Raw genomic sequence first — 16597 nt, forward strand, 5'->3', positions numbered from 1 at the left:
TTAGAGGGGGTGGATGGGTCGAGGGATGGTTTTTTTAGTATAGGTACTACAGTGGCATGTTTAAGGTCAGCAGGGACGATGCCAGAGGAGAGCGAGCAGTTGAAGATGTGTGTTAGAGAAGGCACGAGACAAGTGGAGAGAGATCTAATAAGGTGAGATGGGACAGGATCGAGCGGGCAAGTGGTGGGGCGAGAGGAGCAAAGAAGAGCAGCCACCTCTTGGTCAGTAGCTGGGGAGAATGTCTGAAGGGTAGGAAAGGCATGATCTATGTGTGATTGAGAAACAGAAAGGCAAGGAGGGGAGAATTCTTTCCTTAGCTGTTCAATCTTGTCAGTGAAGTAACATGCGAAGTTATCAGCAGTAAGGTTAGTTTTGGGGGTGGCCACAGCAGGGCGAAGAAGAGAATTAAAGGTGTGAAAGAGACGCCTGGGGTTGCGGGAACATGAACTAATGAGAGTGGAAAAATAGGACTGTTTGGCAAGGGCAAGGGCTGCACTGTATGAACACAATATGAATCTATAATGGAGAAAGTCTGATTGTGTACGAGACTTCCTCCAGGAGCGTTCAGCACAACGGGAGCATCTTTGCAGGTAGCGCGTTGATTTAGTATGCCATGGTTGGGGGCGGGTCCTCCTTGAGGTGCTTGTTTGGAGTGGCGCTGCAGTGTTCAAGGCAGATGTAAGAGTAGAGTTATATATGGAGATGGCCTGTGAAGGACAGGAGAGGGAAGGGATGGACAGCAGTTGTGAATCAATGTCAGCTGACAACTGTTGGAGATCAAGAGAATTAAGGTCCCTCCTGAGTTGAGGGAGGTTAGGCTGAGGTTTTTGGGTGAGGGGGTATGTGAGAGCAAATGATAAGAGGTGGTGATCAGAGAGTGGATATGGAGTGTTGCAGATATTAGATACTGTACATGCATAAGTGAAGATTAGGTCAAGGGTATTGCCAGCTACATGGGTGGGAGAATCTGCCCACTGCGATAGCCCGAGGGAGGAAGTCATGGAAAGTAGTTTGGTGGCTGCAGAGGTCAAAGGTGGGTTTATAGGAATATTGAAGTCCCCGAGAATTAGGGATGGAATGTTAGAAGAGAGGAAATAGGGTAGCCAGGCAGCAAAGTGGTCAAGGAAGAGAAGAGGGGAACCAGGGGGGCGGTAAATAACAGCAATGTTAGCAGAGAAGGGTTTGAAAAGGCGAATTGAGTGTATTTCAAATGATGGGAAAGAGAGAGAAGGGGGGGTGGGAAGAGGTTTAAAAGAGCAGTGAGGGGAGAGGAGAAACCCAACACCACCACCTTTACATTCAGAGTTTCTTGGGTTGTGGGTAAGTTGGAGACCACCGAAGGACAAAGATGCAGGGGTGGCAGTGTCAGAGGGGGAGAGCCAGGTTTCTGTTATGGCTAGTAAATCTATAGAACGAGAGATGAAGAAGTCATGGACAGCAGTGGATTTAGTTATATTGCAAACAGAGCGTGCGTTCCAGAGGGCAGTATTGAAGGAGGATTTAGAGGAACATGAGATGGGTATGAGATTAGTGTGGATCCTTGGGTTGGTATGTGCTGAGTTTGTTGCGAGGGGGCCGGGGTTAGGAGAGACATCACCAGCAGCTAGGAGCAGAAGGATAGAAAGGAAGTGAAGGTGGGAGTAGGATTTGAAAGTTTTGTAGGAGGGTATGTATGTAGAGGATTTGGGAGGAGTTGGTGGAGATAGGCTGGAAAGGTATGTGTAGAGTGCATGGGATGAATAGAGAGGGGAGGGGAGTAAGGTGGAAGTAATAATTATGGTGTTGCTAGGGACAGATGAGTGAAAGGATAGCGATATTTTAGTGATGAGAGAAGTTAGTGTTAAAGTGAAAAATAGAAGGGAGAACATTAGAAAAAGTGTATTATATAGATATGGAGATCATATATACAAACACACAAATATCAATGAGTGAGTAAACCAATGTAAGGATGCAGTGTGTTAAATAAATTCAGGTGAGGAGAGGTTTAGTGATTTGATTGGTGTGTTAAGGAAACCAGCTGATGTGCACTATCTATAAGTAAGTTGTCGACCATGGGGTGGGATGGTGTGGGGAGGGTAGGTGGGCAATCTTCCAGAGATGATACCTCTGCTCTGAAGATTCAGCAGGACTTGGTTGCTTGGGAGTGCTGGGTGTTAATGCTGTTTTAAGGGGCCCAGTCTGAAATATAAGGTCTGAGGTTAGAAAAAAAAAAGAAATAAAACACACTATTATGGGTGGGGAGACATGGGGCTATTAAGGTAATTAATTAGAGATGAAAAACTAAAAGGAGATAACATTTGGGATAAAAAGATAGGAAGGATCAGATAGGTGAAAGTCATAAACCATGAACATAAATTTACAAGATTATCAGTGAGTAGTAACACTAGGTAAACAAACAATTAACAAAAAGTCTTAAAGAATGAACATAAAATGACATGATCTTAATAATATAAACTCATTTAAAATGCCTAACTGAAACCTAATATAGACTAGAGTGCCCCTTCAATAATACAAGCCCACCCAGGAAAACTGACTGTAACGAAAACTTTACTGTGCACCTAACATGTGTGAGAGCCTGCAGTGTACATTTAATAATATAAACCCATTTAGTATAACTAACTGAAACCTAACCTACACAGTGATACCATCATATGTAGGAGCATGGAATGTCCCTTTAATATAATAAACCCACTTAATATAACTAACTGAAACCTAATCAATGTACCTATCTTATGTTGGAGACCTGCGTGCCCTTTCAATAATGTAAGCCCACCCTAGAAAACCGACTGTAGCCAAAACTTCAGTGCACATAATGTATAGGAGCCTGAAGAGTCCCTTTAAAAATATAAACCCACCCATTATAACTAACTGTAACCTAATCTACAACGGGAACATAATGTGTGGGGGAGCCTGGGATGTCCCTTTAATCATATAAACCCACCCAGTATAACTTGCAGAAATTTATCATATGCAGTGCACCTGAAATGGTTGGAAGTCTGGAATGTCCCTTTAAAGTGGCACTGCAATCAATTAATTTGCTTGAAGTGGTTATTGTGTCTGGAATCCCCTGGCACCATCCTTCCATTTAATGTTAATACGTTTGAATGGTTTAATGCCAAATGAGACTCGCCGGCAACTCATCCCCTTTGGACTAATGAGGAAGTGGTAACTTCAGCAGTAATGGGTGGAAATCATTGGCAGAAATTTACATCTGACCATTTTTAGCCATTCATACCTGCCCTTTGCTGGTATAAATTGGTATGACTAAGGAAGTGAGTAATGTCTGGGCTAGCCATACCTCCAGTGAAGGCCGGGCTGTGGCAGACCCAGGAACCCTCATTCAGTGCTAACATTGCTTAAAAATTATTTAACACTAAATGGAGGGACAGTGACAGAGGATTACAGGCACTATATTTTTTTTCTATTTTTTTCCTTTAAAAAAAATAAACCTCCCCTCCCATTCCACAACCCTGGTCCCCCCCAACCGAAATCTGAATTCTATCTACCTTCACTCCAGGGTAAAAACAAGTAGGTATCCCACCTAACCAAACTTGCATTCTAACCCTCTTGATCTTAGGCATCAGAACCAAATTTACAGGCACTATAACCTATTCAATAAGATGGCATTTTTAATTGTCTGCAGAGTCCCTTTAAGTATCTTACTAACACCAAACACATTTATTGTGCTCTCTGACTCCATCTGTATAATTAATAAACCTGTCTGCTTATGACTGGCAGCATCCACTCACAATAATTGTCTTGTAGCCTTACATATTATATATATTTGTGTATCCATATGACAGAGCTTCCTGTGGTCACCATCACTGGTGGTAATAGTGTGTATGCCACTTTCCGGGAACCACTAGTCTTGGAATGTCAAGTTTCAGGAACACCGCCCCCTACCTCAAGCTGGTGGAAGGACGGAATACCTTTACCTTCCAGTGGGGCCAAGCTACAGGTAAATCCCCTGCACGGATTTAGGAATACAAAATTACTGTTAATTTTATTTGACAGTGGGGTACAGAGATTTTAATGTCCATCGATTTAATAATACAAAAATTAAGCACAGAATCATTGTTTTCCAGCACTATATTCTAGTGCTGTAATATTGTCCTGAACTTGTGTCTGTCTTGTCCCTTGTATCCTTTCATTTGAAGTCATAAAAAGTTGTCTACCACACTTATATCCTTGCACTACCTATGAATGTGAGCACTAAGCCGCCTATTTGGGGGTGTGTACATAAATATGTACACCCTAGAACCTCTGACCTGCATGGATTCTTGTTAGCAGAGCTAACTATTATAAGGTGCAATGGTTAAGATGGGGCACCCCAAACGCTCCTCATCTGCCCACCATACTTCGGCCAAGCAGACGGGAGATAAATCGAGCGCTCTGACCAAATTTTTCAGAGATAACGCTGATCACCATGCCGAGGCACCTGGCTCCAACATGGCGCCGGACTCACTCCCGGACGTGTCACCGCCATCCAGGCCAGCAAACTCGGAGGGTTCAATACACACCCTCGACAACGACCTACGAGAGACTATAAAAAATCTCCCTTCTAAAAGCGATACTGCCTCCATGCTGCACAAATTAGAGATGTCGTTCCAAGTCAAAATGGACGCCATTTCTACCGACATCAAGCACATGGGAGACAGAGTTACCACCCTAGAAGATGATCGAGACCTCACACAAACTCAATTACATCAACTCTGCGCATCTATTGAAGCACAGAACTCGCAGATGGCGGCGATGTACAGGTCCCTAGACGACCTAGACAATCGAGGGAGGAGAAACAACCTCAGAGTAAAGAGCCTCCCAGAAAGGGATCAGGAGGATCTGCCAACTACCCTGCAAGAACTCTTTAATCTCATCATCAACAGGTCTGTAACGGAGACCATATTATTCGACAGGGCATTACGACCCAGAGGTACCCCAGCCAAGGGATTTAATCTGCCGACTGCACTACTACGGAGTCAAAGAGGACCTTCTCCGTATGCTAAGACAAACAACACAGCCCTTACTATTTCATAATGCACAAATACAAATCTAGCCTGATCTCTCCTCGATGACTCTTCAAGCAAGAAGGGTATTGCGGTCACTCACCGATATGTTACATTTCAGAAACATCAACCATTAACAGATTTATTTAACCAATCATTGATAACAGGAGTAGTCCCAGAAGATTGGAAGTTAGCGAATGTTGTGCCCATTCACAAGAAAGGTAATAGGGAGGAGTCGGGCAACTATAGGCCAGTAAGCCTTACTTCAGTAGTGGGGAAAGTGATGGAAACCATGTTAAAGGATAGGATTGTTGAACATCTAAAAACACATGGATTTCAAGACCAGAGACAACATGGGTTTACTTCAGGGAGATCATGCCAAACTAATCTTATTGATTTTTTTGATTGGGTAACTAAAATTATAGATCAGGGTGGTGCAGTAGACATTGCTTACCTAGATTTCAGTAAGGCTTTTGACACTGTTGCACATAGAAGGCTTATCAATAAACTACAATCTTTGAGTTTGGATTCGAATATTGTTGAATGGGTAAGGCAGTGGCTGAGTGACAGGCAACAGAGGGTTGTAGTCAATGGAGTATATTCGAAGCTTGGGCTTGTCACCAGTGGGGTACCTCAGGGATCTATACTTGGACCCATTCTCTTTAATATTTTTATTAGTGATATTGCAGAAGGTCTTGATGGTAAGGTGTGTCTTTTTGCGGATGATACTAAGATATGTAACAGGGTTGATGTTCCAGGAGGGATAAGCCAAATGGAAAATGATTTAGGTAAACTAGAAAAATGGTCAGAGTTGTGGCAACTGACATTTAATGTGGATAAGTGCAAGATAATGCATCTTGGACGTAAAAACCCAAGGGTAGAGTACAAAATATTTGATAGAGTCCTAACCTCAACATCTGAGGAAAGGGATTTAGGGGTGATTATTTCTGATGACTTAAAGGTAGGCAGACAATGTAATAGAGCAGCAGGAAATGCTAGCAGAATGCTTGGTTGTATAGGGAGAGGTATTAGCAGTAGAAAGAGGGAAGTGCTCATGCCATTGTACAGAACACTGGTGAGACCTCACTTGGAGTACTGTACACAGTACTGGAGACCCTATCTTCAGAAGGATATTGATACCTTAGAGAGAGTTCAAAGAAGGGCTACTAAACTGGTTCATGGATTGCAGGATAAAACTTACCAGGAAAGGTTGAAGGATCTTAACATGTATAGCTTGGAGGAAAGACGAGACAGGGGGGATATGATAGAAACATTTAAATACATAAAGGGAATCAACACAGTAAAGGAGGAGACTATATTTAAAAGAAGAAAAACTACCACAACAAGAGGACATAGTCTTAAATTAGAGGGACAAAGGTTTAAAAATAATACCAGGAAGTATTACTTTACTGAGAGGGTAGTGGATGCATGGAATAGCCTTCCAGCTGAAGTGGTAGAGGTTAACACAGTAAAGGAGTTTAAGCATGCGTGGGATAGGCATAAGGCTATCCTAACTATAAGATAAGGCCAGGGACTAATGAAAGTATTTAGAAAACTGGGCAGACTAGATGGGCCGAATGGTTCTTATCTGCCGTCACATTCTATGTTTCTATGTTTCTATGTTTCTATCAAGTACCAGTGGGGCTTCCCCCTTGCTCTTACTGCCTCAAACAATGAAGCCACTGCCACCCTGTCATCTGCAAACGATGTGGCGGTCTTCACACAAAGCCTAGGCCTCCCAGAGGTCCACATTTTTTTTTGGTATGGCCCGCAACAGGCCCAACCTCTAACGCAAATTCTGTGACGGATTTGTTGGCAAACGCCGCCGAAAAGACGATGCAACGAAATCAGAGATCAGGCACTTGGCCATCAGTCACCTGCAGGCCCTCCTCCCCGACACTAGTCTGCTCATTAAGGCCTGCTGATCATCATCCCAGTCACCTACCCCTGGGTTCTTTACCCTGGATACCTCCATCCATAAGAAAACTGAGGAGGCCACCAACCACTGCAAATTTCCATCTCTAGATCAAGCCGTTCTGCCTTTGATCCTCAGTGGGACACAGGATGAAGAATTTACCCAGCAACTCCCAATAGAGACATCCACATCTTCCTGATTTACACACCCGTATGGGTACGCTCACGGAGCTTTTACAGGTGCGATGGTGAGATACACTGACAAGGTACCAAGCATTATACACCACCGTGTGAGCTCCGGCATCTCCTATGGAACTTTCCGCTGCCGCTTACCTCCACAGATGCACTGGGACTGTTCCTGCACCAAGCTCCTGTGTATACTCATCTCCACTACTGCGAACCCGGGTCAGACGTTTCTCTGTCTTGTGGCCGATCACATCGTATTATCCAACGACCGGCCCCGCCACACTAGGCACTGAACTTCTCATGAACAAAACGCACATAGTTTACTGTCCGGAAGGTGGTAGCACTTACAGGAGATGGGGTACCCACAGGTGGTAACTTGTTATTCACCAAAAGTGTACATGTTGCATGCCACTAACCACTACTACTATCCCCCTACGACTCTCATCGTCGTACAGTACACCTTTTTGCTCATCCCTCTGACAGTTGGCAAGAGTCCAGGTCCAGGTGGACCTTCTCGTCTTCACTCAATGGCCCTTTCACGACAGCCTTCAATTCCCTCACAACATCCAACACCCTTCCAGACGCAGCCTTAGAAGCCCACATAACACTGATACCCAAACCAGGAAAGGATATTACAGACTGTGATCTCCTTGATAAATATAGACCTTAAAATTTTCACAAAAATTCTTGCCAACCAGCTTCGGCTGCTGTAGCGGGGACTAGTCCACCCTGACCAAGCAAGGTTTGTGCCCGGGAGGAAGGCCAAAAATAACACTAAACTACTTAACCTAATTCACCTCTCAGGGATGGAGCCCTCACAGAGCCTATCCTCACTTTTGATGCCGAGAAGACATGCGACAGGGTGGACTGGTCCATGCTGATGGCGACGCTTCAGACAATGGAATTCGGTCCAAACTGGTTGAAATGGATTTCAGCCATATATTCCAAACCAGGGGCTAAAATTAGGGTCAACTGCCAACTCTCAAGGTGCAGATAACGAACATCATGAGACTGGGATGCCCCCTCTCTTCTCTTCTCTTTATTTTAATCATCGAGCCTTTTCTCCAAGGTATTAGAGACCACCCAGACATTAGGGGTTTTCAAACCGCTTACCAAGAATACAAAGTCTCCACCTTCCGGGATGATCTACTTTTCACGATCACGGACCCTATCAAATTATTTCCGCACCTACTCACAGAAGTAAACACTTATAACCGGATCTCTAACTTGAGAGTGAATGTAACCAAAAGTGAGATTATCCCATTAAATTTGACACAATCTGCACAGTCCACCCTACAAAAATCACACCCATTTTGCTGGTCCCCGGACTCAGTCAAATATTTGGGAGTACACCTACCCAAAAATCTTTACCGGGTTTATGACCTAAACTTCCCACCCTTTTTGACATCTATAGCAAAGGACCTTACTACTTGGAATAAACCACATTTTGGATGGCTATGCAGAATACACATTCTGAAAATGAATGTCCTCACTAAATTGCCCACCAAGATCCCTACACCTTTCTTCAAACAGGCAAAGCGCCTTTTCACCACCTTTCTCTGGGTGAACAAACACCCTAGACTCCAATGCAAGTGTTTAACAAGGCATACGTTGCAAGGAGGCTTAGGTTTACCAGACTTGGACACATACCACCAAGCTATCACACTCACTAGGATATACAAATGGGCGATACATCAAAACAACAAACAATGGGTGCAGTTGGAATCTGTCTCCTTCACAATCCCGATTCACACAATACCGTGGCACAACACGGGGAACAACTTCCTATTACCATCACACACCCCACACCCCACAATCACGCCAAACCTACGGCTCTAGATGAAAATCAGACACATCCCTAACTTATCTCCTCATTCATCACCTTTATATCCACTCACAGGAAACCAACTATTTTCACCAAGGTGCCAAACAGAAGCTTTCCAAAAATGTACAGCCAATGCAAATTACCTTCAACTGCCGTACATACTGAGTGACAAGGGCGTGAAACCCTACCAAGATCTCTTACCGATAGACCAACAAAACGAGATACTGCAGTTCTGACATTCACAACTCACTTATTTCATTCATTCCATTCCGTCTCTCTTACAAGGCACCAGATCTTCTACACAATTTGAATCCTTATGTGCACCACACAACCTCAAAGCCAAACATCTGTCCACCTTCTATAAACTCCTACAAAAGCGACCTGATGACTCTCAACCAGACTTTATTAAACACTGGGAAGAGGAACTTAACATATCACTACATCGTAAATACTGGTCACGCATATTTATCAATATCTTTAAAACATCCATAAGCAACAACACCCATGAGGGAAACTATAAACGGATTTCACGGTGGCACTACACACCAACAAGAATCAACCAATTCTTCCCCAACTCACCAAATACAGGTGCACAGAATTGGTTAAACCAATGTACGAACTGACTTTTAAATTCTTCTTTTATATTTTTTTTGCTTTGAAGACCTAATGTTTGGCAATGCAAGAAAGGTAACATACTTTTAAAAGGTACATTTCCAGTTTGATCACAGTAAATCGGATGCCAGCTTATCTTATCTTGTCATATACCATATTGACCAGTTCAACTCATGACCTCGTTACATTGCTAATATTTTTCCATTCATTTATTTTGTCCTGTTTTAGATTGAATCAATTTCATTGGATGACGAAGGCGTGTATACATGTGTCGCTACCAATCCTGCAGGAGAAGGGCGGCAGGATGTATTCCTGAACGTGCTGGGTGAGTGAAAACAAAATGTGATGATAAAAAAGAAAAAATTGTTAGGAACGTTTTATTGACCATGTATGTTCCCCATCGAGGTGAGGAGACCGAGACTGGAACAGAACAGCAGCTTTACAGTGGTTCAAATGTATAAAATACTGGTCCTGTTGAAAAGTTCTAAATGTGGAGCTATCACCATGGAAACCAATGGAATACTGCCAATGAAAACGCTTCTTTCAGAATTTTGACCCATAATTACTTTGTATTTAATCCCTAGTGACTGGTTATCTCTTTAATTCACAACCAAGACTCAGATTATCTGTGTGAGACTGTAAATTAGTTATACAGATCTGCTAAGTCATAACAATGATACTGGAAAAAGGAATAATATTGTAATGGACCAACTGGCCATCTCAGCCAAAATATCCACACTATCAATATTACCAGCAAGATCAGCAGAGCTGCTTGTAATCAGTTTTATTAAGCTGGTTTTACAAAGATCCTCAATATTTGTATTCCGGTTCAGCTATTGAATTAACTAGCAGCGTCAACTAGTAGCTAATAAATAAGTAGTAACAATTTGTATTATTATTAATAATAATAATTTTTATTATTTGCTCTTCTATTACCTTTTTTTACCACTTGTGTACTAAACGCTGAGCCTGTTTTTTGGGTCATCTCCATTGGGTCTGGGATATTGGGATAGAATAGAACACAGTGGATGGAGTTTAATAGACATGTAGTATACTCGTCTCAAAATAACAACAAATCCACCTTTGACTTGTTAGTGAATTTGTGCAAATATGTAAAATAGTTCAAACAAACTTAACTTCTAGGCACACAGTTTCCCAAGGTTATCTCCCAGATGATAACCAATCAACATAGATATATATATATAACGTGGAAGGTTTAGGAATTCTGCTAATGCACCGAAAAACAAGGATAAAACAATATTGTCTGAAAATAGCCAACAATCAGATTTAATGTTGCACTTTTATTCTTGTTTTTAGGTGCACTAGCAGAATCCCTAAACCTTCCACGTTATATATATGTAGTATACTCGCACAGCAGATTTACTGTACTCAATCGTTTTATGTTTTTTATTTTATTTTAGTGCCTCCTAATATCGAGCCTACAGATGTGAACCATACAGTGGTGGAAAATCTCCCAGCATCCTTAGAGTGCCTCATTTCTGGAAGCCCGTTTCCACGTAAGCCATCTCAATTGGATTGGGTGCTGTGAATATCGCATGTTCCATCCTGTTAAGGGTCTATCCAATAGCCTCCCAGTTTACCCTTCTTAGAAATTAATGATTTATGGACAAAACAGTTCACTTCAAACTGTTTACAGGGTTATTCACTAAAGTAAGAATTCAAAGCAAATTTCAAAATCAGGGTAAAATAGCCAATTCACTTCAAACTGTTTACAGGGTTATTCACTAAAGTAAGAATTCAAAGCAAATTTCAAAATCAGGGTAAAATAGCCAATAGCCTGGAAACATTCTCTAAGGCAGCTTTGCTTCCAGTTTGGCTACATTGAGCTTAAATTTGGGGGGTCCCTGCTCAGATCTCAAGCTGGGTTTAGCTCATTTTGTGCCATTACAAAAAGAAACAGGCTATTTGTATATCAGACTGATCCCACCCAAAAGGGCGGAACAGATCCAAAATGCAGGCCGGTTCTCTCTGCACAAGAGATACAGCAGCCCCAGACGATCTTTTCAACCTTGTTAGGCCTCGCCACTACGGTATAGCTGATACCCCTCTAGGCACCGTGTACAAGGGGTCCACGTTTGGATTACCCTTTAAACTTGGGGAGAGCAAAAAAAAAAACAAGGTGCAAGAGAGTACTAAGAATGGACAACAGCTCAAATAGCCCTTCTTCGGTGGGCCTCCTCTGGGATCTAAAGCTGGTTTGAGCTCGTCTTGTGCCATTACAAAAAGTACCAGGCCATTAGCATATCAGACTGATTCCACCCAAAGGGGCAGAATAGATCCAGAATGCAGGCCGGCTCTCTCTGCACAAGAGATACGGCAACCCCAGACTAACGTTTCAAACCTGTAAGGCTTCGTCAGTGAGGTATAACCGATATCCCTTCAGGCACCATGAGCAAGGAGTCCACGTATGGAGTAAATGTTAAATTAACTATTAATTTTCACTTTCGTAATAAACCCTGTGAATCTGTAGTTTGTGGTTAGTACCCTTTAGTACTACAAAAAGTGCAGGGTATGGCAGATTTTTTTTTTTTTTTTTTTTTTTTTTTTTTACTATTGGATCATTAACCAAAAATGGTTAGGGGAAACATTGGGCAGAATTCTTAAAAATGTATGCATTGTACTAGCTGTTGCCCTTGCAATTCAGATTAACCCCTTGTTTTTACAGTTGTGTCCTGGTACAGAGGCGAACAGCTGATCACCGCCATGCCTGGGATCACCCTGTTAAATGAAGGAAGGATTCTGCAGATAGAGAGAGCTCAAAGATCTGACAGTGGAGAATATCGCTGTGTGGCATCGAACACAGTCGGCACTAGTGAACTCCTGTACACTTTGGATGTTTATGGTAATTTTCTTGTGATTTTAAAGCTTCACATATAGCTCAGGACACCAGCACTGGCAAATCATATCAGACAATTATCAGCTTAGTTTTCCATTACCATACTATATTGTTGCACTATCATGTACCTCATCCAGATGCTTGGGCACTGGGCAGGGCTGCCATAAGAAATTTTGGGGCCCCTGACAAAGCACAAGGTCTGGGCCCCCCCCCGACCTCTCCCTCCCGGGCCCGCCCACGCCCTACCTAGTCCGCTGACAATGATGCGGGACTGAATGTGGTGTGTATAGTGGAAGTGAATTAGAATGTGTGTAATGGATGTAGTGTTTGTGTGTATTAGATACTGTTTGTGCAGTGAATGCAGAGTGTGTTAGTGTAGCAGATGCAGTGTGTATAGTGAACGCAGAGTGTGTTTGAGTAGTGGATGTAGTGTGTGTACAGTGATGTAGTGTGTGTTTGTGTAGTGGATGTAGTGTTTGTATGTACTAGATGAAATGTGTTTAGTGGATGCAGTGTCTGTAGTTGATGTAGTGTGTGTATTAGATGCAGTGTCTGTGTATAGTGAATGCAGATTGTTTCAATTTGTGGTGGATGTAGTGTGTGTACTGTGAATACAGGATGTTTGTGTAGTGGATGCTGTGTGTACAGTTAATGCAGAGTGTGTGTCAGTATAGTGAATCCAGAGTGTGTGCATAGTTTAGTGAATGCAGAGTGTGTGTTAGTGTGTAATGAATGCAGAGTGGTTGTCAGTGTGTAGTGAATGCAGAGTGTGTCAGTGCAATGACTGTAGTGTGTGTGTCAGTGTAATGACTGTAGTGTGTGTGTTAGTGCAGTGAATGCGGAGTGTTTGTAAATGTGTAGTGAATGCAGAGTGTGTGTTAATGTGTAGTGAATGCAGAGGGTGTGTTAGTGTGTAGCGGATGCAGAGTGTGTGTTAGTGTAGTGAATGCAGAGTGTTAATGTGTAGTGAATGCAGAGAGTGTTTGAGTAGTGGATGTAGTGTGTGTACAGTGATGTAGTGTGTGTTTGTGTAGTGGATGTAGTGTTTGTATGTACTAGATGAAATTTGTTTAGTGGATGCAGTGTCTGTAGTGGATGTAGTGTGTGTATTAGACACAGTGTCTGTGTATAGTGAATGCAGAATGTTTCAATTTGTGGTGGATGTAGTGTGTGTACTGTAAATACAGGATGTTTGTGTAGTGGATGCTGTGTGTACAGTTGATGCAGAGTGTATGTTAGTGTAGTGAATGCAGAGTGTGTGTCAGTATAGTGAATCCAGAGTGTGTGCATAGTTTAGTGAATGCAGAGTGTGTGTTAGTGTGTAATAAATGCAGAGTGTGTGTTAGGGTGTAGTGAATGCAGAGTGTGTGTTAGTGTAGTGAATGCAGAGAGTGTGTTAATGTGTAGTGAATGCAGAGAGTGTCTTAGTGTAGTGAATGCAGAGAGTGTGTTAGTGTAGTGAATGCAGAGAGTGTGTTAATGTGTAGTGAATGCAGATAATGTGTTAATGTGTAGTGAATGCAGAGAGTGTGTTAGTGTGTAGCGGATGCAGAGTCTGTGTTAGTGTAGTGAATGCAGAGTGTTAATGTGTAGTGAATGCAGAGAGTGTGTTAGTGTGTAGCGGATGCAGAGTGTGTGTTAGTGTAGTGAATGCAGAGTGTGTTAGTGTAGTGAATGCAGAGTGTGGTAATGTGTAGCGAATGCAGAGTGTGTGTCAGTATAGTGGATGCAGTGAGTGTGTTAGTGTGTAGTGTATGCAGAGTGCATGTTGTATTAGTGAATGCAGTGTGTGTATTGTATTAGTGTATGCACTGTGTGTGTTAGTGTATGCAGTGTGTGTTGTATTAGTGTATGCAGTGTGTGTGTTTGTGTATGCAGTGTGTGTTGTATTAGTGTATGCAGTGTGTGTTGTGTCAGTGTATGCAGAGTGTGTTGTGTTAGTGTATGCAGTGTGTGTTGTGTTAGTGTATGCAGTGTGTGTTGTGTTAGTGTATGCAGAGTGTGTGTGTTGTGTCAGTGTATGCAGTGTGTGTTGTGTTAGTGTATGCAGTGTGTGTGTGTTGTGTTAGTGTATGCGGTGTGTGTTGTGTCAGTGTATGCAGAGTGTGTGTTGTGTTAGTGTATGCAGTGTGTGTGTTGTGTCAGTGTATGCAGAGTGTGTGTTGTGTTAGTGTATGCAGTGTGTGTTGTGTTAGTGTATGTAGTGTGTGTTGTGTCAGTGTATGCAGAGTGTGTGTTGTGTTAGTGTATGCAGTGTGTGTTGTGTTGGTATATGCAGTGTGTGTGTGTTGTGTCAGTGTATGTAGTGTGTGTGTTGTGTTAGTGTATGCAGTGTGTGTGTGTTGTGTTGTGTTGTGTCAGTGTATGCAGAGTGTGTGTTGTGTCAGTGTATGCAGAGTGTGTGTTGTGTTAGTGTATGCAGTGTGTGTGTTGTGTCAGGGTATGCAGAGTGTGTTGTGTCAGTGTATGCAGAGTGTGTTGTGTCAGTGTATGCAGAGTGTGTGTTGTGTTGGTATATGCAGTGTGTGTGTTGTGTCAGTGTATGTAGTATGTGTGTTGTGTTAGTGTATGTGGTGTGTGTTGTGTCAGTGTATGCAGTGTGTGTGTGTTGTGTCAGTGTATGTAGTGTGTTGTGGCAGTGTGTGTGTGTCAGTGTATGTAGTGTGTGTGTGTTGTGTCAGTGTATGCAGTGTGTGTGTGTGTGTCAGTGTATGTAGTGTGTGTGTTGTGTCAGTGTATGCAGTGTGTGTGTTTTGTCAGTGTATGTAGTGTGTGTGTGTGTTGTTTTAGTGTATGTAGTGTGTGTGTGTTGTGTTAGTGTATATAGTGTGTGTTGTGTCAGTGTATGTAGTGTGTGTGTGTGTGTTGTGTTAGTGTATATAGTGTGTGTGTTGTGTCAGTGTATGTAGTGTATGTGTGTGTGTGTTGTGTCAGTGTATGTAGTGTGTGTGTGTGTGTGTGTGTGTTGTGTTAGTGTATATAGTGCGTGTGTTGTGTCAGTGTATGTAGTGTGTGTGTGTGTGTGTTGTGTCAGTGTATGTAGTGTGTGTGTGTGTGTGTGTGTGTGTTGTTAGTGTATATAGTGTGTGTGTTGTGTCAGTGTATGTAGTGTGTGTGTGTAAATGTCCAATGAGGAGGGGGGCATTTTAACATTATTTAAAAAAAAAAATTAATTAATTAAATTGTTTCTCCCCCCTCCCTGCTTACCTGTGTCTAGGGAGGGGGGAGATTCCATCCCTGGTGGTCCGGTGGCATGGTGGGGCCCCCCGGGCTCCCTGTTACCGCAGAGGTGGCCCAGGCAGCACACAGCTTCTCCTCTTCTCTCCTCCAATAACTCTCGCGAGACCCGCGGAGCGTTGCCAGGGCAACCGGGTCTCGCGAGAGTTATTAGCAGAGACGAGAAGAGAAGAGGCAGTGTGCTGCCTGGGCCCCCTCTACGGTAACAGGGAGCGGGGGGGCCCGCGGCTGCAAACATAGATCGCGATATTCGCTATCTATGTGTGCAGAGAGGGAAAGTGGGGCCCAGGACTGCCAGAGCAACTGGGATGTTAGTTGTTAGTACAATTTTATTTAGCAAATTGTCTTTTTTTTTTAAAAATTGAAATAAAATATTTCTTGTAATATAGCCACTTTATGTATATAACTGGGCAGACTAGATGGGCCGAATGTTTCTTATCTGCCGGCATATTCTATGTTTCTATATTGTGTAATGAGGATCTATAAGTTAATACCTCTTTTCAGTGCATCTCAGATGCATCCTTTCATTGCAAATCGGATAAGTGGTGCTTCTCACCAAAAAGGATTTAAAGATGGCCGTCCCATGGAGTAAGGATAAAACAGGATATTCAGTGAAAATGTTATCTAGTTACTCAGCAGAATGTGTTATTAAATAATACACAAAGGGGGTATGTTAAAGGAGCACTATAGTGCCAGGAAAACAAACTCATTTTCCTGGCACTATAGGGTCATTAGGTCCCCCCCACCCTCAGGGACCCCCTCCCGCTGGGCTGAAGGGGTTAAAGCCCCTTCAGCCACTTACCTTTCTCCAGTGCCGTGCTCCATCGGCGCTGGGGAACTCTCCTCTCTCTGCCGACGTCAACTCTGAATGTGCATGCACGGCAAGAGCTGCGCGCGCATTCAAACCGCCCATAGGAAAGCATTACTCAATTCTTTCCTATGGACGTCCAGCGTCTTCTCACT

The 16597-nt window shown here is 42.9% G+C and overlaps 1 protein-coding gene across 1 annotated transcript in view; it reads left to right on the forward strand.

Moving 5' to 3' along the window:
• HMCN2 (hemicentin 2) overlaps nt 1-16597 on the forward strand; it is a 207712-nt gene that overhangs the window by 131127 nt on the left and 59988 nt on the right. Inside the window, exons 35-38 of the mRNA XM_063432432.1 lie at nt 3804-3958; nt 9769-9865; nt 10962-11057; nt 12227-12403. Of these exons, the coding sequence (XP_063288502.1) occupies nt 3804-3958; nt 9769-9865; nt 10962-11057; nt 12227-12403 (525 nt within the window). The remainder of the gene's footprint in view (nt 1-3803; nt 3959-9768; nt 9866-10961; nt 11058-12226; nt 12404-16597) is intronic.

This window comes from Pelobates fuscus, chromosome 9, assembly GCF_036172605.1.
Source record: "Pelobates fuscus isolate aPelFus1 chromosome 9, aPelFus1.pri, whole genome shotgun sequence".
Lineage (NCBI taxonomy): Eukaryota > Metazoa > Chordata > Amphibia > Anura > Pelobatidae > Pelobates > Pelobates fuscus.